This window comes from Hippocampus zosterae, chromosome 17 (assembly GCF_025434085.1).
Source record: "Hippocampus zosterae strain Florida chromosome 17, ASM2543408v3, whole genome shotgun sequence".
NCBI classification, from domain to species: domain Eukaryota; kingdom Metazoa; phylum Chordata; class Actinopteri; order Syngnathiformes; family Syngnathidae; genus Hippocampus; species Hippocampus zosterae.
Window position 1 is genome coordinate 10,419,852 of NC_067467.1, and position 22,625 is coordinate 10,442,476.

The following is a 22,625-nucleotide window of genomic DNA, read 5'->3' on the forward strand; positions in this document are numbered from 1 at the left end:
CTGCCATTCACACAAAAATCTTTATTTCATGCAGCAAACAAACTGAATGTACAAATGTAAATGTCACGTATTCACAAACGACGATACAGTAGTTCTGAATTATGTACACTTAAACTCGCTTCTGTACATCTCATATGCAAATGAGGCTGATGAGTCAGCACCATGACGCGGTTCCACGGCTGAATATTTTTAAATTCATGTCCATATACTGTATTTGATTTCACATTTTCAAGGTTCAGTGTTGTTAACTGACAGTAAAACGCACCGCAAGTATAGAGAAACCCCTGCTAGTAGTGAGGGTTTCTAACTGCTTCTAGATGCCACAACATTGCGACAAAGCACAACTGTTGCCAAAAAGGAAGCTCATCTACTCACTTCAACATAGCTCCTTGGCGCCAAGATGCAGCCAAGCAATCTGCCAAACTGAATCCGCAGGGATCACCGTACGACCCGATACTAGGAATAGTTGAGGAAAAATTATCCATATGAGAACAAACTTAAATAACAAGCGTCAAATGAAACAAAAGCTGCGTTACAACTCAAGTCATTTGGTTATTAGAAAGTCTAATCCTTCCACAGTGACAAATATCAAACAATATTTTAAAAAGTAAAAATATTTGCCACATGACATGTGTCTAAACAGTAAATAAATACAAATAAATGCTCAAATTCCGAGGATCCGATTTATTTAACACTCATTTTCAAGTTACAAATCTGAAAATGTGCTCATTTTTGTCCCCCATTCAGATGTAATGCAGTCAAGATCAAAAGCCGTGAAGGGCCAAAAAAAAAAAAAAAACTCGCATATTTAGGAGAATTATTTCGGATATTAGATATTTAGGATACTATATTAGAAGAAAATGTACACATTTTGGTTTTAAATAGGTTTGTGACATACTTTCATTGCAATACCCCAAAGATCAAGACTGACCATTTTGGAGCACTCAAAAGTCTAGGTACACTGTACTTGCATACAAGCAATTAAAAAGTCAATTTTCCTTCATATGTCCCCTTTAAATATGAATGTTTTCATATCAGTGCTTATCTTTAGTTACCTGCAAAAAAAACAAAACAAAAAAAAACAAAACGCAAAAGCTATACCTAAATAAAACCTCAAGTATCACGAAACCAACTAAAACGTTGAGTTGTTCGAACTGTCTTTATGCTGTGATGATAGGTCTCCGTAAAGACTAGTTTCCTTGGTGAAGTGTATGCGTGTGTTTTTATAAGTGCCCCCACGCCTCAGGCGGTGGGAACTGGTCCACCTCCCCCACCTCGTTGCACAGTACATCCCCAAGCGTGAACGCCAGCTTGTAGCGCAGGCGAACCTTTTCCTGAAAATACGCGAACAACTTGAGTCAGCAAAAATGGAGCTCGTGTGAGCCTCTCTGTATTGGCGAGTAATGTGACATTGGCGCGTGTGGGGTTGACTCACCCTTGTTGGATTAGCCAGCAGCATGATCTGCGTAATGGAGACCGGAGGTAGGATGGGGTTAAACGCGGCCAATTCTGTTCCTGAAGGAGGCTGTAGCTTCACCTTCATTGACTGGAACAGGAGGAGAAAAAAGATGGTTCACTGAAAAGAAAAAAAAACACTTTCGGTATTTCCTTTATGTGTTGTATGTAAAAATTTTGCGATATTTGGCCTTTGGGTGAAATTTCTGGATGAGCCCAAAATGAACTACAGCAAATTGCCCCTATATGTTTAGAATTGCGTATTGATGACAATAGATGATACCATATCAACTACTTTTATATTCGCAGAAGCTCCTTCCTTCACTTCAAAAAGTATAAAAGCAGCAAAAGTAGTTTTTCAGTGAATAATGGTAATAATAATAATAATAATTGGTTCTCTAAATTGTCACTAGGTGTAATTGTGAGCACGGTTGTTTGTCTATGTGTGCCCTGTGATTGGCTGGCAACCAGTTCAGGATGTTCCCCGCCTGCCGCACGAAGTCAGCTGGGATTGGCTCCAGCATGCCCGCAACCCTTGTGAGGTTAAGCGAATTAGAAAATGGATGAATGGATAGGTTAAAAAAACATCTGTGAATAAGCGAACACACATAAAACGTCGCCAGTCCACACAAGTGTATTACTTTTGGTACAGCAGCTTGCAGTACCACCCCATGAACAGGAAGTGGCGCTGTGTTAAGCATGGACACCACCATGACCAACACATCAGGCCTGCCAGGGGGAGAATCGGAAGCAAAATTGAGCAGAACCCGAACACCGTCCTTGTCGTAGGCAGTCACCGGCAGCACTTTACCTACAATAAGAAGGACATGTTAGCCAGCAGATATGACAAACAGCGAATGAGATGCAAAAATCGTTAGGGAAACTACATGGCAATTCACGTCAATTTTCCCAAAGGGAATGTGAACTTGAGTATTGTTTGGAAAAACTATTTAAGTGTAATCCTCACTGGGTCTGATGGAGTCCAGAGGAACATGCACATTGCTTAGGGACATCTGCGCAGTTCTGGCGGGGCTTCCCTGGACGGCAGGGTGGGCCGGGGACAGGGAGCGGAAGAGCGGGCTATCCGGGACGGAGGCCAGGTTCTGGGCTTTGGCGTGGCTCAGGGCAGGAGAGACGGGCAGAGCACCCTGGATAAAAGATGCTGGAGAGGGGGAGCTCGACCCGGCCGTGGGAGGAGGAACCACTGTGGGTCCCCCAAAACTTCCCATTGGTGTGCCACTGGAAAATGTGGAAAGTCACACGATATATTCAACACTTAAATTCCAATGCATGGTCGAATCCGTATTGCACAAGGTTTTATAGGTCGATCTTAAAAATCTTAAAATTAATTATAACACTTAAATCAGTAAATACATTTTTTAAATCCGTGTCAAAAATACATTTTGGTACCCATAAAGCCATCTCTTCATCAAAATTTGCTGTTGACCAGTGTTATTTACTATTTTACTCTACAAAGTTAAAGTTGCAATATTAGCAGAATTAAAATAGAAATATTACCCAAAATTCTTTAAATACTTTAGGACTTAATGTTAAAAATAAAAAAGTGTCGTTTTTCAGAGAATAATGTTGTCATCAAACAAGTGACAAAAGTTAATTTCCAAAAGAAAAAAAAAACAGTTAATGTGCTCTGGATGAAATAGACAAAAATAAAAAGTTGGAGTTTTTTTTTTTTAAATTTGAGGAGTTTTAAAAACAAGCAGTACTTCTTTGTATGGCACCTCTTATGATTGGGGAAGCCCATGAGAGCCAGGTCTTGAAGGTTCTGGAGTGAGGGAACGTCAGCTTCTGCTGGGGGCAAGAATGCCGCCGGACCGCCAAACAAATCTGTACTTGTCGCAGGGGCCTGAAGACAGGTAAAAGCCTCTGAGCATTCGTTCTGCATCATTTTTTCCTTACTAGGAAGACAAGTCAGCGCGCTAGTACAACAACCATGTCTTACTCGTCAAAAGGTTTGTTGCATGAAACAAGCCGAGCTAAGTATTTCTAGGGCAGCACAGTCACTGACGAGTAAGCTAATTGGACACTGGAAGGGCCAAACTGACACTAGTAGTGGTGAACAAATGTTCAGAGTGAATTGTAATGGGAATTAGACATCGAATTGATTGTGCTGACCTTCACCACCTCCCAACAAGATTAAATGAGAGCTCAAAACCCGCGGGAGGTTGGGGGGGGGGGGCGTCTCCCTTGACAGATCTGTGAACGGTGTCTCTCCATGTTTTTTTCAAATAAATCTCATCTTTTTTTAATCATACTTGTTGTCTTGGCTTCCCTGTACAAGACAATTTGGCACCCCAGATGGTACCTCGAGTGGTTGCTTGAGGGGGAGACGGACGAGAATTGGACTGCGCAACCTTCTTCACAAAAAAAAAAAAAAGACAAAGAACTCTGTCCTTGTCCGTGTCCCCGTCAAGCACTCAAGGTCCCATCTGGGGTGCCAAATTGTCTTGTCCAGGGAAGCCCGGTTGTTTAACTAGTACGCTGACAAGTGAGGACAAAGAGTAGACTAGTACAGGAGCACCATCATCTCCTATTGTGTGCTTAAGCTAACCAGAGTATTTGTGACTCATCAAGATATTGTACCTGCAAGGAACTCCACTGATTGGATGCCTTGTTTGGATTTGCTTTGGACTGGTTGCTCAGTAATGCGGGGTGGTCATCAGTTAGTCCTGTGGGATGTACAAAATGCTTTTATTAAAAAAAATGCTTTGTACTTAAGGGACGTACAGTATTTGACTGAGTACCTAATGACAGCAGCTCATGATCAAGAAGCGAGAGTGCGTCGCAGGCTGTGTCAGGCGGAGGGTGACCCGGGCTGCCTCCCAGAGCGGCCAGCGGGCCCGGCGGCTGATTGGGAGGCGGCGGCAGGGCGGGGACGGATGAGTGGCCCAAGATGTCGGAGAGAGCGCCCGATAGCGGGACGGGGGCCGGTGCCGCTGCCGGTCCAGGAGGACTCGGCGGGTCCGTGACGGTCAAGTCGATGAGTGTGTCAGTTGTCTCTGGGAGATCTGGGGGACAAACACTGCAAGATGTGGATGGCTTGAGGTGCAGGTGTGTGTGTTTTTGTTGCCTATGGTCCTAGTTTGTGTGTGCGCACACCTTGTGTTTTTTACACGTGGGTGTGTTGTTTGTTGATTATCATTTGTGTGTTTAGTGTATGTTTGCGTGTGTCATTTGTATGGCACAGGTGTCAAAGTCAAGGCCCGGGGGCCATATCTGGCCCACGAAAGCAAATCAAGCATGTCAAGTTCCATGATGCTCGCCCAAAATCTGAACCCAAATTTCAAATTGTCACATGTAGTCCACAATAACAGTCATCATTCTTGACTTCTGATTTTAAAACTAGTTATCCATCCATTTGTCATGCACTGTGTACGTAATATGTGGAGGTGATTAAACATTTACATGGTTTCCCAAAATTCGTAACGACCTAAGGACCAAGGGAAACTAACTACAATGTGGCCCGCGACAAAAATGAGTTTGACACCCTTGATTGACGGCGTTAACTTGTATCACGTTATCCCGCTATCTTTCAGGGTTGCTACGCAAGCTCGTTGCCGTGCATCTTTGTGGTTTTCCTGTGCTTTAGACACATAGATGCAAAAACAGGATGAGCTGCAAACAGATGTCAAGACGGACGCACCCTCCCCATCTGACGCTCATGTTTTTCCAACGGTCGAATGTGTATGACCGATGACAATTCAGTATTGCATAATGTAACCATATTTTTGTTTAAGTTTGTTTTACACTTTGATATGTAGTTAAAAAAAATTGTATTGGTTGGGCAGCCACTCCATCACAGATCTGTAAATGGTATTTCTCCATGTGTGAGATTTTGCACTACTGTTTTTACAGTACTCACAGATACTGTAACTGAAATAAATGTGTATATATATATATTTTTTGTGTGTATTAGTGTGTGTGTGTATGTTTGCGCTGAATTATCTGACCGCTGCGTGTGTGTCCACGAGGCTCCTGGCCGTCTCCGTTGACAGCCAACCCCTCCACTATTTTCTTGTAGGAGTTGATGACTCTGGAAAGGTCGTCACTAGCCTGCAGGATGTCACCTGAGCATAATAAGCCATTCATTCATTTTTCGTTAAGAATTTATCGATTATGTGGAATTGATGATTGGTTCATAACGTGGAGCGCAACACTTGACTGAGTCTCAACTCGATTTCTGCACTTTCATCAGATTCAAAAAATATATACATATAGTCAAACCTAAACTGGTGTCGTTGTCCTCTGCCTCAGTGGCCATTTTGAAAGCGGCCCGTCTCAGCTGATCACAGCGCTCGCACAGTTCCTAAGGCAGCGAAGAACGATTTTTTTCCCCCCAGCGACGCTTTTCGGTGTAACTGTGACACATTTGCTTCAAAACACCAACCTTCATAATCTCCTTGTCGGACTCCGACGAGGTGTCTTTGTCGTAGTGGGAGAGCATCTCGGTCAAGAGCTTGACGTTGATGTTGACCTCCTCCAGCGTGTTGTTGCGCTTTGACACCTTCTGCACGCGCACCTCGTCCTGGGGGGAGGGGGGGGGGATAAATAAAATGCTCACCACCCTGCCTGGTAACAAAACATTGTTTCTCAACCTTTATTCATCCAAGGCAACTTGATTATTAAACCCCCCCGGCACACCACCAAACAAAAATGTCACAATAAGCACGAATAGTGAAATAATAGTGAGGATAATGTGGAATCAATTAGCTTTGTGAAATGACTAGGGAAGTCTCTCACCTCTTTCACCATATTTTTGATTAACCTGTTGGCTTCCTGGAGGTCTTCGGGGTTTTTGCTGCGGAGAAGCTCAGCAAGGAGCTGCGGACATTGCATTCAAGCAAACACAAAGAAGGCTTGTTTGGAAATACATCCGTGTGCGACAACTACATCGTACTCACTCCACCACCAACACTGTCCAAAAACCCGAATGACACCCCCCCCCCCCCCAAAAAAAAACCTTGCAGACCTTCCCCATGTCCTCGTTGTCGAACACTGGATGTTTCGGCCGTGTGGGCGGAGAGGGAATCAAAGTCCGGTCCGGCGGCAACTCTGGATCTCGGGTCACCAGCCCTGTGGGAAGAGTGTTGGCATAAACAAAGACAGGACGAGATCCAAAATCGTGCCAAAGCAAACCTTGTCTTCTCAATGTTTGGTAGGCTTCATTTATCTTGGGCTCAGTGAGGAAGGCGACGGTCCAGCTGTACAGCATTTCGACAATCTTTCTTTTCACCTTCTCAGGTGCACTGTCGCCCATGTACTGCAAATCGACAAAATGGAGCACACAATTAGCCATTGTTTATTTTTTTGTCATAGGTTTTGACAGGTGTATCAGGATTTTGAGTTGCAGCATAATTAAGAAGAGGCAGTGAAGAGGCAGTGAAGATGCCCAACGAAGCGCTATTGATCATCCCCGTTCCTAAACAGTAGAGAGAATATCTGTGAGTACTGCACTGTTTGTTAGAGTATCAGTTGTTTGAAGGTTACTTGAGCATTGAGGCAAATGTCGGTTAGCCCATCTATGGCGTTTCACATTATACAGCTGCGGAAAAATTAAGACGAAAAAGCCAAATGATGAGTTTCTCTGATTTTGACATTTGTTTTTCTTTCATTCTTTACTGACAACATCACTCCCAATAGAGGTAAGATCGGGCAGCCCAATCCAGAGCCCGACCCGGGTCAGGCCTAAAATGTCAATCATTGCTTCGGGTTCGAGTCGGGACGGGCTTGGCTTCTCTCTCACTGACTTTTTTTTAATAAATATATGTTTAGTGCGCTGAGGCGTTTTGAGGCCGTGAATAGTTTTGGCCACAGGAGACCGTGGTTCCCAGAAAAAAAACAGAAGTCGCCTCATCACAACACGTACTGTACTCTTGCAATGACAATTCAAAGAACTCCTTCCTGTTTCTATTATCCACCCGTCTTTGGTCTTCTTTGTCTCTCTTGTTCTCTCTCTAAAAGTGACGCGCTAGATTCTTACGGACGTACTGCTGCTGTGGTTAATGGCCCAATTTTCAACCCGTTAAAAAGACGGACAGCCTTACATTTTCCCGTCAACACTTGAAAAAAAATCTGTCAATGATGGAAAATTGTCGGTTAATGTACCCTCTGCAGAAACAGAAATATAAAAGATGTAAATGTTTTTACAGTCTTGTTTAACTTTGATTTCGTTACAAAAGACGGGCTTTAATTTGTTATCATAAATCACCCCTCCTCTCGAGTCCTATGAAATTTCTAACTATGAAATAACTGCAAATCAAGTTAATTGGTCGGGCTCGGGCCGGGTCGGGCTTTAATACCCGCGGGCCGTGTTGGGCTTGATTTTATAGGCTCGATCTTACCTCTAACTCCCGATTACAAATACAGTCAAACCTCGCTTTTCTAACCAAATCGGATTTCGACCAGGAAATTCGAGATTTTTACGCCTCAGATTACGACCGAAAACTGGTTTTCGACCAAACTGAGCATACCCAAATACGCCTTTCAACTCCTCTCGTCTTCCTTCAACGTTCATTGTGAGCAGACGTGCTTGTTCTGATTTACGCAAATCTGACTCTTTTTATGTTATTTCTGCATAGTGTATTAAACCCTCAAATAAATAATAAATTGTGAAAAACTTTACGTCTTCTCTTTCTCTGGTCTCTTCATTTTTCCCCTAGAGTTGCATGTGAGCATTAAGCTTGCTGACTTTGGTTAGATGAATTGATTTGGGTTGGCGAAACGTTATTGTATTGAAATATACAATGTGTAATGCTCTTTTATTTCGTGTGTCAGTTTTATGTTAAACTTTATGCCGGAAGTGACAAAGAGCTCGAAGTGAGTAGGCTTTGTCTCATATTTGGAGAGCTGTGCAGGCAAGCCATCTTTTCATTTCCTTAAAGTGAATTAATACGACAGTCTACTGTTTCTTGACAGAGTGTGAGAAAAGGCGCGAAGGAAAACTCCTTAATGTGTTGAAATAGGTTTAGATGTGTTTGAACTGTATGGGAGGGGTAATACTACTAAACACATTTTATGTTTTTGTTCAATGGTCCCTTTATTTATTATTTATTTCCGCTTCGCGCTCTCAGGACCGGATTGGATTATCCGAGATAAACGGAGGGCACCGTACGGCACTTAAGACAACTTACCTTTGGAGACACAACTTTAATTAGCTCGTTTAAAAATCGGTATTTCCCAACTTCGTTATGAAACCTGCTCCCGCAGTTCTTCATGCACGCCTCTAACACCTACGTACACAATCAATAAATTCACACAGATCAAGTTGCTTCTGCTACAATGAAGATTTTTTTTCTTTCTTCTTACTGTAAGTGCCTGAAGAGCTTCCCATTCTTGTGGTGAGTGGATCTTATGGACCAGTAGTGGGATTGCAATTTGGGGGCTGCAAGAGGAATTTCCAAATTATATATTTTCCCCTAAGGGATGTTGATAATAATAATAATAATAATAATGACGTGTTGTAAATACAAAACAAACCCTTCCAGTTCTTTGTTGACTTGGTCACAGAAGCCAATGATATACTCCCAGTCCTCTTGTCTGTTTGTTGGATGGGTGGCTTTATCTGAGACACACGTACATTTTCACACAATTACATATTGATCATCAGTCCAACCACACCATTCAAATCTTGTGTCAATTCAACAGACTTAACACACTGAAAAGACACTACATTTTAAGACCTCCACCCAGATGACTGAAATGATGTACATATCGACCAGTCACGACCACAACGCCGTCGAAAGTGCCGGAAAGCAGTGCTGACAACTACTGTATGAAATAACTGACTGTGTCTTAACGCTGGCATTGGAAATTGCACGACTACGGGTGTCTTTTAATTGATAAATTTGCAAAAATCACTCACTGAGCCAGGATTCAAGCGACTCTCCTTCCTGATACGCCATCGTAATCAAAACATCGCGAGATGTCACGAGCGTGTAAACGAGAGTCGAGTAAAATGCCATTGTTAATACCATACAAAGCAAAAAAAACAACATACTGTTAAATACAAATTAAAATACAGTATTGTTTAATTTGTATTCATATTGAAATTTAGAAAGATATATGTTTTTTTTTTTGAGAAGGCAGCTGCACGAGCTACTAAACTGAGTGTTGTCGGGGTACTGACATTTTCAACATGGCGACTTCCATTTCTGGACTTTTAAAACCTTGGACACCCAGGTAATGTCGCATTTTATAACTATAAAGGATATAAGTAATGAATGAAGCATTAAGTTTTTACATCCATCCACTATCAAGGACAGCTACATGGACAGAGTAGAGAAATTCCGTTGCATCGTTAAATTCCTGTTCAAGGTAGACTGGGTTTATGCCAGATTTTTTTTTTGTACCTGTAATTGCGTTTTTTTTCTTTCCTCGCATACATTTGTATATTTGTTTGAACATGACCACTATATGTTAAGTCCAATAATATCTTGAACTTCACGTTTATGCTGATAGTCTTTTACTCTCCCCATCATTACACATACGAATTTACAGTATTATTAACCTGATGATGATACCAATAGACTTCATATAACTAAAATGCATTACAAATTGTTATAACTGTCTGATAAGATGACTATGAATGAATGTTTTGTGTTTCCAGGGTCTTGGCGATGCGATGGAGCAGATACAATCCATACTATCTGGAGCCAGAGGTGAGGAAAGAGGTTTATGACAAACCAGAGACGGAACTCAGCGATGAGGAGAAGGAAGAGAAGTCGCTGAAGGCTCTCAGGCCCATCAAGGCGGCCAAGAACAGCGTCACCAGCTCAGTTTTCCATGATCCTGTCATCAGGTATCTCAAATACATCCTAGAATGTTTCAATAACCAGAGATGGCAAAACTACTTCAGTAAAAGTGCAAATGTTTTTGCTTGTTTTGTTTGACTTGATGGAGACACAAACTAAAAAGTCATTGGTAAAGCAATTACTTTAGAATGGATACCTAAAAAAAATTACTGAAGTACAATAATTATGTTTTTAAACTTGGCTACTTCCCACCACTCTCCGTATTACACACAGACGCAGTGTGGAGTTGTTGATCGTTTTATCTTTGGTTTTCCAGTAAGTTCATCAACATGATGATGAAGCATGGAAACAAAGTTTTGGCAAGGGAGATCATGACAGAGGTACGAACACATTGGTATTTACTCACAACTTCAGAGACTTCAGTAGATGGCAGACTGAGGAGGCCTTTCACTGTGGTAGTTTTTTCAAGTCCGTTGAAAATGTGCCTGCTCCTTTCTCAGACATTGGAGCTTATTAAAAGGAAACAGGTGGAGAAGTACCACAAAGCTCCAGAGGCAAAGAGAGAAGAGATTGAGTGCAACCCTTATGCCATCTTTCATCAAGCTTTAGACAACTGTAAGCCTGTCGTTGGTCTCACCAGCATCCAGAAAGGTGGAAAGTACTACCAGGTAAGTTTCAGTTGCATAAAACAAATTAACTAATAAAAACTCAGATTTTTGTTCATAAATATCAGATCCCCACACCGACCCTCATATACAGATGAAGTAAATGATACCAAATTCACCAGACGCCACATAAAAGCTTCAAATAAAACCATTTTGAAAATGAAAATAAACCACCATTCTCTTGTCATTCAGGTGCCGGTGCCACTTACAGACAACAGGCGACGCTTCCTTGCCATGAAATGGATGATCACAGAGTGCAGGGAAAATAAGCACCGGCGCACACACATGTATGAAAAACTCTCTCAGGAACTGATGGCAGCTTCTATGAAGGAAGGCAATGTCTTCAAGAAGAAGATCGAGCTCCACAAGATGGCCGAAGCCAACAGAGCATACGCGCATTACCGCTGGTGGTAGAAGTGCAGAGGACTGGGTGGGGGGACAACTGTCTTATTCACATTGAAAGGTGACATATGGCAACTTTTGTAAATAATAAACTTGATAAAACTCAAGGGCTGAAGAGTTATGAACTATATGAACTACAGGGATGGCTTGGTTCATCAGAAAAAAAGCACAAAATGTGCTTACAGTATATTCAACATAATTCACACCTACACCTATTTTCAAACTGTCAAGTCAACGCCCCCCCAAGTCAATTTTTAAAACTTTTCAAATTAATTTTGAGGCATCTGAATAAAAGTGGACATGTATCACTTTGAAAAAGTCAGACCCATATCAAAACCTTTTTTGTAATCCAAGATTTTATTGGAACAAATACAAAATACAATAACAGTATACACATATTAATCTTCCCTTGAATAAAACCATAACAGCTATACACACTCCTTATTTACCAACTGGCAGAACTGCAATGCATCTTTTTAATGACAAACTAGCTCTCAAAACTGCAACAGATATTTCTATTTTCTTCACCATTTGTCACACATCAGAAAATGGGTCAGATCAACTTCGGTCTGATCAGGAATATCCCAACTTTAACTTTGAAATGTTTTCTCATGAAAAGGAGTTCCTTCAAAATATATAAAACTACAATAAATAAATAAAAATAAGAACCAAGGAGGCGGTGTGACCGAACCTCAGGTATTTCACTCTCAGGATCAATTGCACATTTTTGATGTCCATCACGAAAATTGCTGGTGTATCTCCCCCCCCCACCCCCAAAAAAACTCCACACCCCCTTTGCCACATTCAGTCTGCAATTTCGCTATAATAATATCTGTGCGCCGTGCCGCTGAGCACCCAGCCCCCCGCCCTGAATTCCAGGATCTCCAGCAGCAGCAGGCGGGCCATGGAGGTGAGACCCTCCTGGAGCAGGAAGCCATCGCGCAGCAGGTAGAAAAGCTCGTCCATGCGCTGGCTGCTGGACTTCTCCAACTGCTCCCCGATGCGGTGGAGCTGCAGCACCAGACAGTCCACCTGAGTGAGGGAAGACGCACCGAAGCTAGAGGCGAGTACAGTGCAATGACATGCAAAAATCTACAAATAATTGTCATGGCATTTGGATGCTGATAGAAGGCAGCAAAGCAATGAAAACAGGATCATAAAGCATCAACACCACACATAAAACATGTACGTAATCATGAACCAATGTTACACAGACGACTGAATTCAAGGCAGTTAAATTATTCAACACAAACAGGCCACATTCATACCTTATCTAGCATACTAGCCTAAATAGAGCGTGGTCTTGCTCACCTCCTCCTCATTCATCAGAGCATCGGGTTGCGCCAGCCTCATCAGACAGTCGTACACAGGATGGACCAGCGCCACCATGGGCATGTTGTTCACCTGCGCGGCATGACAAAAATTACAATTAAACGGGATGCTTTGGAAAAACGTGCATACTTGCATATGGGGACTGGCGTGCTAAAAAAACAAATATGAACATAATAGCTCCTGCCGACCTTTGGCCAGATTAAAAGCTTCTATTCTCTTACAACACTCTTAGGACTTTCGAGAATTCTGTTCTTGAGACTTACGATCGCAAGAACAGAATGGTAGTGGTTGTGAAACGTTGACTTTAATGTTGTAATATTAAAACCATTTTGAAAAATTATAACTTTATTCTTGGAAGACTTGCTTTTATCCCAACAGATTTGTTCTTGAAAATCACTTTTCCCTTTGACAATTTATGAATTTTCAGTTGTAAAATTATGAACGCTTTTAATTGCAATGGAGTTTAGGGGTATAGAAGAGAAAGTTTTCTCCTTGTGTGGTGCGGACACAATGAAATTTGGGCGCAACGCCGAAAAACAGATCGTACGGTGTTTCCATGCTCACTTTGAGGTAGTCATAGATGTTACAGATGAAGGTGACGAAGCAGACCCACTCCTGCAGGGAACGAGCTCGAGTCCCCTCTCGTTCCTTGAACTCCTGTTGGAGCCTGTTCAGCAAGTTCCTCCTGAACACGCTGCCGTTGTTCTGCTTGGCCTCCGCCTGAGCCACAAATGAGATTTTCATTAGAGAATGCAAATCAAAATGCTTCACCCCTTATAGATGCTCGGTACTCGCTGCCACTGAATTTGGAGAGAACTTTTTTTGGGGTCAAATATTTGTATTGACCTTTTCCATGTATGGGAGACAACAATAATAAAAAGAAACCTTTCGAACAAGTACCAACAGGTGAAACAAAGAATGTCCCTGAATGAAAGATCATACAATGGAAATTGCCGTACTCCACCCAAACACACCACCCATTCGCACACTCTTACCACACAACATTCCAGATCACAATAAATAAATAAATTTTGACATGCTGTTAATAGAATAACAATAATAAAAATGATGGGAATGAGCAAATATCCGCATACATAAAATAGGAGGGGAGGGGTGGGGGGTAAACAAGTCGGTCATTGGTCCTCTGCATCAATATGCAAGGTTTCGTGGAAGGTCTGAAGGGAACCTTTGAAGGAAATTCTGATCTTGAATTGACCTCTTAATGTGAACATGTTTACTACATCACAAGATTGCCTGGTCATGGGTGAAAAAAAGGATTTTCAGATGAAAACAGTTGCAGCAATTGTGTAAATAAACACACCGCTGGCCACTGATAGTGACTCCTGACATCACAAGCACCTGCGCAATAGTGTAGCAGATGCGTCCTGCCTCCTTGCTGAACACCTGGTCCTTCAGTGACTGATCCACAATGATGTTGGACACCTTCTCCAGATTCACTGAGCCTGGATCTGGAGGATGATTAACATATTTGAAACCATTGACACACTTTTGGGAATATTCATGTATTGAACTGACCTTTCAAGGCTGTTTTGAGCAACATTTGAGTTTGCAGGTCAAATGACTGGATCCTGTAGTCTTCGGGAGAGTTTTCCATAGCTGCAGAGAACATCACTGAATGCAATCACAAACTCTACTTCCAAAAGCCTTTACTCTATTGGGATTTTTGTTTTGTATTCGATTCCGTTTCATCCCTTTCATCTCAAACTGCTTCAAACACAAAGCTTGTGACGGAAAAGTGGTTAGGACTGCACGACTGCCCGTGTTTTATGTTATGTTTATTATTTTACTTTATATTAACTGTTTTGTTAAGCGCTTGGTTACAGCTGCCGCTGTTGTGAAAGTGTTATATAAATCAGCATGTATTGTATTCCACTATATAATACATATATATATATATAAGGAATTAAATGTGCTTCTATGTGCCCGTGCTTGTGAAATGGGAAGTCCACAAGATAAACTAAAACGAAATACTCCTACCTAAACTATTTAGCAGGCATAGACAACAATAGCTCCAAAATCCTGTGGTGTCATCAAGTTGGCTGCAGAGCACAAGGATTAACATGTGTAAACTTGGGTCACATTAACGTCGCAGTGCGTTAAATAAAGAGGTTATTAATCCCCCACACCCCCCAAAAGCACGTTTGGCCGATTAAGAAATCAGTTCCTGGCAGTCGGGTAAAAACAAGTGTTTGTTTTTACATTTAAAACGAACGTGATGCTAGCAAGCTAGCTTCTCTGCTCATAGTCAACAAGTAGAAGTTAAGTTTAACGCAAGAAGAGTTAAATGTTGAGTTATGAAAATATCTGGTTGATATTACTTACATTTTGAAAATGCTACGCGAATCGTAACGTGAATTGAAGAGTCTTCGCGTTTTCACTTGCATAGGTATGGCGTGCTGAAGGCATTCAAAGATGAAATATAGCCACAAGAGAGTACATGTCCACTCGCATAGGTAAGCGTAGTCTTTCAAAGATACAATAACAACACAAGACAATTCCCCATCACAGGGTTGGCTCAATGAGAGAAACTCGTCGTTTCTGCCTTGGGGTGAGAAGATCCCCCTTCTCCTTCAAATTATGTTTGGTCTTAGCATTTTTCTGTACGTATTAGAAGTTGATTATCTTACTATATCGTCATTTTAAACACAATTTTCATTTATGTTAGATAAGTCTCTTTGATATAGATCCCAACCACACTCATTAGTCGGGCTGTGTCTCTATTGTAATTGTTATTATTTTAATTCACAACATGTTCAATTTTACAATTCAATAAGATTTATTTTGTCGATATAACTAACTAGAAAAAAAAATATTCGATTAATCAGCTGAATTTATTCTTTTAAAGCACATTCATACTGTGGAACGTCATCTTCGGGAAGTGGTTGTAACAGTCAATGGCGGAAACCGTATTCGTTTGACTTGTCCTAGTCATAGTTCTACGTCTATGCCGAGCATTCTAGGCGTATTTTTCAGAAACGCCGACACATTCAGCCAAGTAAGTTATTGACTGCACTAGTTATTACTGTTGTATTTCTCCTCGCGAAATGTTCTCGTTGTTATTTTACCTTTTAGCTAGGTCCTACAACATGCCCTCTACTGACGGCTTTGTTTACAAAAATTCTCACGTTACAAATTTCAGAACCATGACAGTTTCTCAATTTACCGAATACGAAATGTAAAATTCTTGATTGATTACGTGTAGAATCAACCAAGAATTTTAAAACGTTGTCTTAATTTTAGGTGCACTTGGAAACGGGAGGTAAAGACTTGGGCATTTCATTTCAAATTTTGAGAATTCTTGATTTTAGACGAATGACTCAGCGCAAGTCCACTCCAGCAAATTCTTAAATGGGAGTTATTTCGTCGGAAACTAATATCAGTTTTTCCATAACTGTCATGTGCGATGACACCAACAGTACAATGTAGTACTGTTGTACAATACAATACAATGTACAATATACTGTAATTCTATGTTCGTTTGTTTTAACAGGTAGCAGAGGCCTTGGCAACATGGTGGGCTATGACCCCCGGGCACAGAGGTCACCGCTTCGTGCCCAGGAGGCAGCCCTGGCGGGGTCGGCTGCTGGCATGGTCACCCGAGCCATCATCAGCCCTTTGGATGTCATTAAAATTCGATTTCAGGTAGTGTGACATGGAGTTGTCACACTATCCATCCATAAATCGTGTTTGTCTTCATTATGGTTGTGGGGCGGATTTTGGACTAGTTACCAGTCCCATGGCAAACCCGAACAATTGGGGCTCTTATAAAATGAATATTGTTTTTATGATATCAATATTACTTTCCCTTGCAGCTTCAGATTGAGAGTCTATCTTCTACAACCCCAGGAGGGAAGTACAGGGGATTACTTCAGGCAGCACGTTGCATTCACACAGAGGAGGGCCTCGCTGCTTTTTGGAAGGGCCATGTTCCCGCACAGTTGCTCTCCATCTGCTATGGAGCAGTGCAGGTACAACCTCCCCTCTGCTTTTTAAACACTCACGGGGCAGCAACACTTACAAACAGAGCTTGCAAAAATACTCAAAGTCATATCGTTAGACTTTTAGCAAAGTTGCCTAAGTCACTGTCAGAGCCATTATCCACAAATGGAGAAAAGAGGGAGCAGTGACAAATATTCCCAGTAGTGGTCAACAAGCTAAAATTGCTCCTAGAATAACAGCCAAAGAATTCCAGACCTCGCCGGCTTCAGTGAGTGTCAGCATTCATAACTCTACTATAAGAAAGACACTGGCTGAAAATGGCATCCACGGGAGAGTTCCCAGACGAAAACCACTGCTGTCCAAAATTCAACCTAGAGGCTTGTCTCACGTTTGCCAAAAGACATCTTGTTGATCCTCAAGAGTTTTTGAAAAATATTCTGTGGACTCATAAGTCAAAAATTGATTTTTTGGAAAGATGTGTGGCCTTTTATGGCTGGGGTAAAATGGCTCAGCATTTGATATAAAGAACATTATGCCAACAGTGAAGCCTAGTGATGGCCATGTGATGCTCTGTTGCTGCTTTTTTTTCTTTAACTGATAAAGTCACAGAAACGTCAACATGATCGAGTCAATTATGCTATGAGACTCGCAATGTGTTCCACACAAATGGTGCCCACTGCTCAACTCTAAATATGATTTTGCCTGTAAAAACCCATTAAAAAAACGATGAAAGAAAAAGGGGCAGTGCGAATTAATGTCATTTCTATTTGTCTTAGTACATTTTGTGTGTGATTAAAAACTGGTATTATTTTGTGTTGCAGTTTACTACTTTTGAGTTTCTGACCAAGGCAGTGCACGACATTACGCCCTTTGACAGCCAGACATCTGGAATGCACTTTCTGTGCGGAGGCCTGGCCGCCTGCTCTGCCACGGTGACGTGTCAGCCTCTGGACACGCTCAGGACGCGCTTTGCCGCCCAGGGAGAGCCCAAGGTGGGAAACAAATTGGACACAACGTTCAAACCTGGCCACCCTTTCTGACGACAGTTGATTGCGGGGGATATCTTGTAAGGTGACCAACAAGAGTGAAGTTGGAAAATGGCATTTTACAAGAATCAAATTGCAGAGAAGGAGATATTTGCTATTTTATTATACCCTGCTGCAAATAGTGAAAATGCACTATTCATCGACGAGACTCCTCAACTCGGTGTGTGGGTGGGTTGTGTGTTTGCAGTTGTACAAGAACCTGACGGACGGTGTGCGTACGATGTGGCGCTCGGAGGGCGTGCTGACATTCTACCGCGGCCTCTCGCCAGTGCTCATCGCCGTGTTTCCTTACGCCGGCATGCAGTTCTTCTTCTACAACGTCTTCAAAAGGCTGATGGCGCCGCCTCCTTCTGTTGGCAAATCGAGAGGTCAGTGCACTCATTCAGACTTTAAGTTTAAAATGGATGTTTTGTTTTTTCTCCTGGAGACGGCAGTGTCGCCACTCTGACCAATTACTTTTGTGCGTCTGCTGTCTTTTTACGTTGAAGAAAGCCTCAGGACTATTGTGTGTGGCAGTGCAGCCGGAATGATTAGCAAAACAGTCACGTACCCTTTGGACCTGTTTAAGAAGAGACTACAAGTTGGAGGTTTTGAGGAGGCCAGAATTCAGTTTGGAGAGGTCAGCTGCTTATTTGTGTCCTTTTATTAATGTTAAACTTTCCTATAATGCGATTTTCAGGTCCAGCTAAAATTAGCCTAATTTGAGGGGCAGGTGTTTTCATAAGCATTCAAGTGCCATGTAGTTTATTATTTGTGAGTTTCAATGTTTGAAAATGTGTCGTACAGGAACAAATGAAATAGCTTAACTTATATTAATAACTGGCAAGGTACAATAACAGAGTAAGATCAAATAAACGCAATGTCAAACAAATACTCAAATCAGGGGTGTCAAACTCTTTTTAGTCGCGGCACAATTTGGACTTGCGGAGGGCCATTATGAAACCACAGAATTATTACTTGTACACAACAAATATAATTGTTTGTTCAATTATTATTCAAGTGAGGGTAACAGTGTAACAAAATTAGTGCAAAATCTTAACGTTATTTATTACACATGACAATTTGACATGACGATTTTAGCAAGTTTACACACATGATTTGCTTTTGCGGGCCACATAAAATGACCTGGCGGGCTGGATCTGGCCCCCGGCCCTTGGGTTTGACACCAGTGATTTTAATAGTGATGTAACTGATCAGATATAATTTCCCCCCCAAATGCTTCCTGTTAGGTGCGACGTTACCGAGGCTTAGCAGACTGTATGGCGCAGATCTCCAGAGAGGAGGGCGTACGAGGCTTCTTTAAAGGCCTCTCTCCCAGCCTGCTCAAGGCGGCCCTGTCCACCGGCCTCACGTTCTTCTGCTACGAATTGTTCCTCAATGCGTTCCGAGACCTCAAAGACCTCAACGGACGTGCGGCGGAAAGATAGCTAAGGGGGGCGGGAAGTAATCACAGCCACTTTATGTTGAGTTTACAAAATGGAGGTTGCTTGCTACACGGAAAACATTTATTTATTCTATCATGTCTTTCGGAGAATACTCTGATTGGTTTATTTTGATATTAAACACAACTTTGCACATCTGAACCATTGACTCCAATCATTGTGTGTTGGTGTCTTGATTTAAAGTTTTTTTTGGTTCTTTGTTTACTCACGCATGAGCTTTCAGAAACTCCGCCGCTAGATGGCAAAGCAGTTCCAGCCTACAACATATACATTGCTCAGAAAAATGTAGGGGCAACATGTATCATGACGAGCCTAAAATGTATTCCCTTTGCAGGTGAACTTAATGTGACCTTCTTGAAGCTTTTGAATGCAAATGTCCAGCTGTCAAATGTTTCAGTAGTTTTTGCAGAAGTTGCTGTTTATGTTCTGTTACATATACTGTACATTTTTTGGTTTTGTCATATGAGCGCAACAATAAGGAATCACTCCTATGACTGCAACAAGAATTTATTTCATTGACTTTACAACAATAGAAACCCCAATAACAGAATGAGGTGAAAGTGATTCAAGCTGCTCAAATGATTCGAAGTAGCAAAAGTAAACAGAAAAGTGGGTATCACGTTGAAGAATATGTGAAAAACACAACATTCAATTTGCCCAAATTCAAAAGACATGCAAAGTACGCCACGGCTTGCACAAGTACTATGATCAACACACATAGAAAATAGATTGTGCGTCCATTGAAATACACAACAGTCAATTGGCATGACAGCACCCGAAGACTGACTTTTTTTTTGAATAAAAGTTTTTACAGGATAATTACTGTGATGCCCTCAGACATGAGAACGGAGAGCCACACTTACAATGCACATTTCAGCTGTTTATTGTATGTCAGGAGAACAGTAAAACACAATGAAGCTGTGGTCAATCACCACTCACGCAGACTCGCTGATTTCATGAATAACCAAAGCAGGCCCCGCCTCTTAAAGCCACATGCATGGACACAGACTTCAATATGTACAGTACTTTCTTTGCATTTTAGGACAGCAATTAGGTTTATTTTTTTAGTGGGTGTGGGTTTCAAATATATTTACAATGTGTTGAAAAAGTTTTTCCAATATGTTCAAGTGTGTGGGAGTTTTTATGTCCACCATAGATTTTATGAGGTGGGTGTGGAACACATCGCTGCGATAAAAGTAGTGCTTTGCCACCATCTAGTGGTATCATGGTGCCAAATTAGTAGACATGAGTTGAGGAGCTTCATTTTGAAAAAACTAGTGTTTGGTTCCAAGGAACTATGTTCAAGTGAGTTGAGGAGCTTTAGTTAGACAAAGGTGTAGAGGTCTGGTGCTATCTTCTGGTATCTGTGTTCAGAGGAACTACAGTATGTTGCAGTGAGTTAAGGTGCTTCAAATGGACAAAAGTAATGGTTTGGCGCCATTTGGTGTCGATGGTAACCCTTTTTAGGGGGTGTTCTGCTTGCACTTGCACTACTTGCTTGCAAATACTGGGGTTCATGGTATTTATAACCCCACCCCCCAAAGTCATACTAGTGAAGTGACACAGACACACGTGTCAATCACGACGCCAGCTCATGAAGCAAAACAAGTGTCCACCAGATGTGCATCATTTGACTCCATCAATACAGATGTGCGCACCCAGACCCTGAGCTTGTCTCTTGAGCTTTTTCTTTTCTGAAATTTAAATTATTTGTAAGGAATGTATGCTACACTTAACAGGGCCAAGAGTGCTGAACAGTGCTTCGGGCTTGTGTATTTCCCTCTTGGCAACCTACAGGAAGCCTCGTTTGGCTCTGCGGCAGGTGTGGGAGCTCAGACCGCCGTCATGCTGAAAACCGCTTTCAGCTGAGGGGCCGTCACAGGATGCGACATCCTCGACTCTTCATTCGGGCTGCGACCCTGAGTTCCAGGAGAAGAAGCTGGGAAGTTTGAAAAGTGAATCCCGCCGTCCCTGCGGGTCGGGCAGAGTCAGGGTCTCTGGGGCCGACTTCTTGCGCGGGCGGTCCTTGGGCACGCTGAGGAACTCAGGTGCCTCGGTAGAGAGCGGCGTGGAGGGGGCACTGTTGGGCCCGCTGCGGGTGGTGCAGGGCAGCGGCGTCTCGCTGATGGCGATGGCCGGCGGGAAGGTGCCGATCTTCAGGTTGGTGGCTTCCTGAGTGGCGCGCTCGTACTCTCGCACCTCCTCCATGCTCATGTCTGCCGTCGGGGACACAGATGGTCACGTGATCCTTTTCAAAGGGTAGTTTTTATCACCAATCATGTTGCGTGGATTTTTTTTTTGTTTTTAAACAAAAAACCCCCAAAAAAAATGAAATCATAAAAAAGATGAAGTATGTGGTGGTCCGCTGTAATCTGTTCCAGCGCCCCCAAGAACATCAGCATTTCGTTTTAAATGTGTTTTCTCCTTAGAAAAGTACAAGTATTGTACACGATTAAAAAAAATCTACAAAAACTGAAATTGGACCTGATGTGATTTTTATTTGATGAGTAACAGCTGAAACAGAAGGAAATTTTACATATAAAAATCTGTGCAACCCCACTTCAGCCCATCCAGCATTTTATTGGATATTGTAAATATACTTTGAAATTATTTTCTCAGCCCCACTATGTATCGGTTAAGCCCCTTTTTTGCCCCTGGCAAGGGGGGAAAAAAAATCCTGCCTGTCCCGGTTAACTTCCTGAAAGAAACGTCTAATTCCCGTTACTGACACTTTGTCTGTCGTCCCGATGTGAGTCGATTTGTGGAAGATTTGCCACTCACCAATCCATTCATCTACCCAGGCAAAGGCCTGCTTGTGTCCCAAGAGCAGAACATCTCGTATGACCTGAGCACAAATGCCACAAATGAAGAAAACAGTCAAGAGACGCTTCAAGGATGTGTGGTAGGAATCGCATTGAGAGCTTCGTTTGACTCTTTACAGCTGCGGGTACTTCATGCCCCCAACATCTTGTATTCACTCCCAAGCTTGGACGATAATTCATGAGTCCAATATCCGCAGCCTTTTGTGAGTAATGTATGAAATTGTATTAGATTTTTTTTTTTTTTGGAGGGGGGAATGTTCTCATGCCGACCTTGTGTACGAATTGCTCCACGCGTGTCTGCAGGCCCCACACTTCAAATTTGACGCTGACCAGCTTGTAGGAGCACATGATGGGATCCTGCGTGTTTATCCAGCCTTCCTGCAGGAGGCCACGCTCGGTCTTCTTGGATTTGAAATAGCGCAAATCCTATATGAGACCGTGAAAAAAAGCACATATTCAGTCATTCAAATCATATAATATGAACTTTTGGCATATCACTCAGCGTGTGGCGGGCCTTTCCCATCCCATCCACCGCTATCACTTAATTATAGAAACCCTCATCTACACAAAAATGCAATAGAACAAAACATAACTGTAAAGGTTCAAAAAAACAATATTTCTCTTAAAACACGAGGAAGCCCTCTCTAACTGACTAACTAATTTGAGTACAGGAAAATGCTGACTTCATCAAGGGCCAGCTCGCTGGCCTGTGAGGATGTAAGAAAGAAACACA

The 22,625-nt window shown here is 42.2% G+C and overlaps 5 protein-coding genes across 7 annotated transcripts in view; 2 read left to right on the forward strand and 3 right to left on the reverse strand.

Moving 5' to 3' along the window:
• Positions 1-3: 3 nt before the first annotated feature.
• On the reverse strand, positions 4-9,485 carry gga3b (golgi associated, gamma adaptin ear containing, ARF binding protein 3b). 2 transcript variants are annotated; one of them, XM_052048691.1, is made up of 17 exons: positions 9,335-9,485; positions 8,950-9,034; positions 8,779-8,854; positions 8,604-8,702; positions 6,610-6,733; positions 6,443-6,546; positions 6,214-6,294; positions 5,861-5,998; positions 5,698-5,779; positions 5,424-5,540; positions 4,218-4,481; positions 4,057-4,142; positions 3,195-3,319; positions 2,423-2,694; positions 2,097-2,266; positions 1,436-1,546; positions 4-1,334 (listed from the first exon to the last, which is right to left on the reverse strand). In XM_052048691.1, exons 1-17 carry the CDS (start codon positions 9,465-9,467, stop codon positions 1,224-1,226), a joined length of 2,178 nt encoding a protein of 725 aa, XP_051904651.1. In that variant the 5' UTR covers positions 9,468-9,485; the 3' UTR covers positions 4-1,223. The 2 variants fall into 2 exon arrangements, 1 of the variants encoding a protein (XP_051904651.1); XR_007959422.1 differs by having other exon boundaries at positions 1,288-1,334; positions 1,436-2,266.
• Positions 9,474-11,397, forward strand: mrps7 (mitochondrial ribosomal protein S7). The gene is made up of 5 exons (XM_052048705.1): positions 9,474-9,651; positions 10,079-10,270; positions 10,540-10,603; positions 10,724-10,891; positions 11,081-11,397. Exons 1-5 carry the CDS (start codon positions 9,608-9,610, stop codon positions 11,300-11,302), a joined length of 690 nt encoding a protein of 229 aa, XP_051904665.1. The 5' UTR covers positions 9,474-9,607; the 3' UTR covers positions 11,303-11,397.
• Positions 11,398-11,628: 231 nt separating this feature from the next.
• Positions 11,629-15,125, reverse strand: mif4gdb (MIF4G domain containing b). 2 transcript variants are annotated; one of them, XM_052048274.1, is made up of 7 exons: positions 14,966-15,120; positions 14,621-14,682; positions 14,159-14,239; positions 13,982-14,091; positions 13,187-13,342; positions 12,602-12,694; positions 11,629-12,322 (listed from the first exon to the last, which is right to left on the reverse strand). In XM_052048274.1, the coding sequence occupies exons 1-7, from the start codon at positions 15,025-15,027 to the stop codon at positions 12,095-12,097; spliced, it is 792 nt and encodes a 263-aa protein (XP_051904234.1). In that variant the 5' UTR covers positions 15,028-15,120; the 3' UTR covers positions 11,629-12,094. The 2 variants fall into 2 exon arrangements, with proteins under 2 accessions (XP_051904234.1, XP_051904235.1); XM_052048275.1 differs by lacking the exon at positions 14,621-14,682 and having other exon boundaries at positions 14,966-15,125.
• Positions 15,126-15,508: 383 nt separating this feature from the next.
• Positions 15,509-19,211, forward strand: slc25a19 (solute carrier family 25 member 19). The gene is made up of 7 exons (XM_052048172.1): positions 15,509-15,638; positions 16,134-16,285; positions 16,456-16,611; positions 17,404-17,574; positions 17,816-17,996; positions 18,117-18,247; positions 18,858-19,211. Exons 2-7 carry the CDS (start codon positions 16,154-16,156, stop codon positions 19,053-19,055), a joined length of 969 nt encoding a protein of 322 aa, XP_051904132.1. The 5' UTR covers positions 15,509-15,638; positions 16,134-16,153; the 3' UTR covers positions 19,056-19,211.
• A 350-nt stretch (positions 19,212-19,561) lies between these two features.
• pitpnc1a (phosphatidylinositol transfer protein cytoplasmic 1a) overlaps positions 19,562-22,625 on the reverse strand; it is a 35,349-nt gene continuing 32,285 nt past the window's right edge. Inside the window, exons 7-9 of the mRNA XM_052048174.1 lie at positions 22,163-22,318; positions 21,852-21,915; positions 19,562-21,286 (exon numbers count right to left, since the gene is read on the reverse strand). Coding sequence (XP_051904134.1) covers positions 20,973-21,286; positions 21,852-21,915; positions 22,163-22,318 — 534 coding nt within the window. The 3' untranslated portion in view covers positions 19,562-20,972. The remainder of the gene's footprint in view (positions 21,287-21,851; positions 21,916-22,162; positions 22,319-22,625) is intronic.

Coding starts and splice junctions, on each gene's coding strand:
- gga3b (XM_052048691.1), bottom strand. CDS start 9,467: ATGTTGTTTTTTTTGCTTTGTATGGTATTAACAATGGCATTTTACTCG. Junction 6,295..6,442: donor ACAACGAGGACATGGGGAAG/GTCTGCAAGGTT, acceptor CAATGTCCGCAG/CTCCTTGCTGAGCTTCTCCG. Junction 5,541..5,697: donor GGACAACGACACCAGTTTAG/GTTTGACTATAT, acceptor TATTATGCTCAG/GTGACATCCTGCAGGCTAGT.
- mrps7 (XM_052048705.1), top strand. CDS start 9,608: ATGGCGACTTCCATTTCTGGACTTTTAAAACCTTGGACACCCAG. Junction 10,271..10,539: donor TTCCATGATCCTGTCATCAG/GTATCTCAAATA, acceptor TTGGTTTTCCAG/TAAGTTCATCAACATGATGA. Junction 10,604..10,723: donor CAAGGGAGATCATGACAGAG/GTACGAACACAT, acceptor CTCCTTTCTCAG/ACATTGGAGCTTATTAAAAG.
- mif4gdb (XM_052048274.1), bottom strand. CDS start 15,027: ATGCAAGTGAAAACGCGAAGACTCTTCAATTCACGTTACGATTCGCGT. Junction 14,683..14,965: donor TCGCGTAGCATTTTCAAAAT/GTAAGTAATATC, acceptor TGTGCTCTGCAG/CCAACTTGATGACACCACAG. Junction 12,323..12,601: donor CTCTGATGAATGAGGAGGAG/GTGAGCAAGACC, acceptor TCCCTCACTCAG/GTGGACTGTCTGGTGCTGCA.
- slc25a19 (XM_052048172.1), top strand. CDS start 16,154: ATGGTGGGCTATGACCCCCGGGCACAGAGGTCACCGCTTCGTGCCCAG. Junction 17,575..17,815: donor CCGCCCAGGGAGAGCCCAAG/GTGGGAAACAAA, acceptor GTGTGTTTGCAG/TTGTACAAGAACCTGACGGA. Junction 18,248..18,857: donor CCAGAATTCAGTTTGGAGAG/GTCAGCTGCTTA, acceptor GCTTCCTGTTAG/GTGCGACGTTACCGAGGCTT.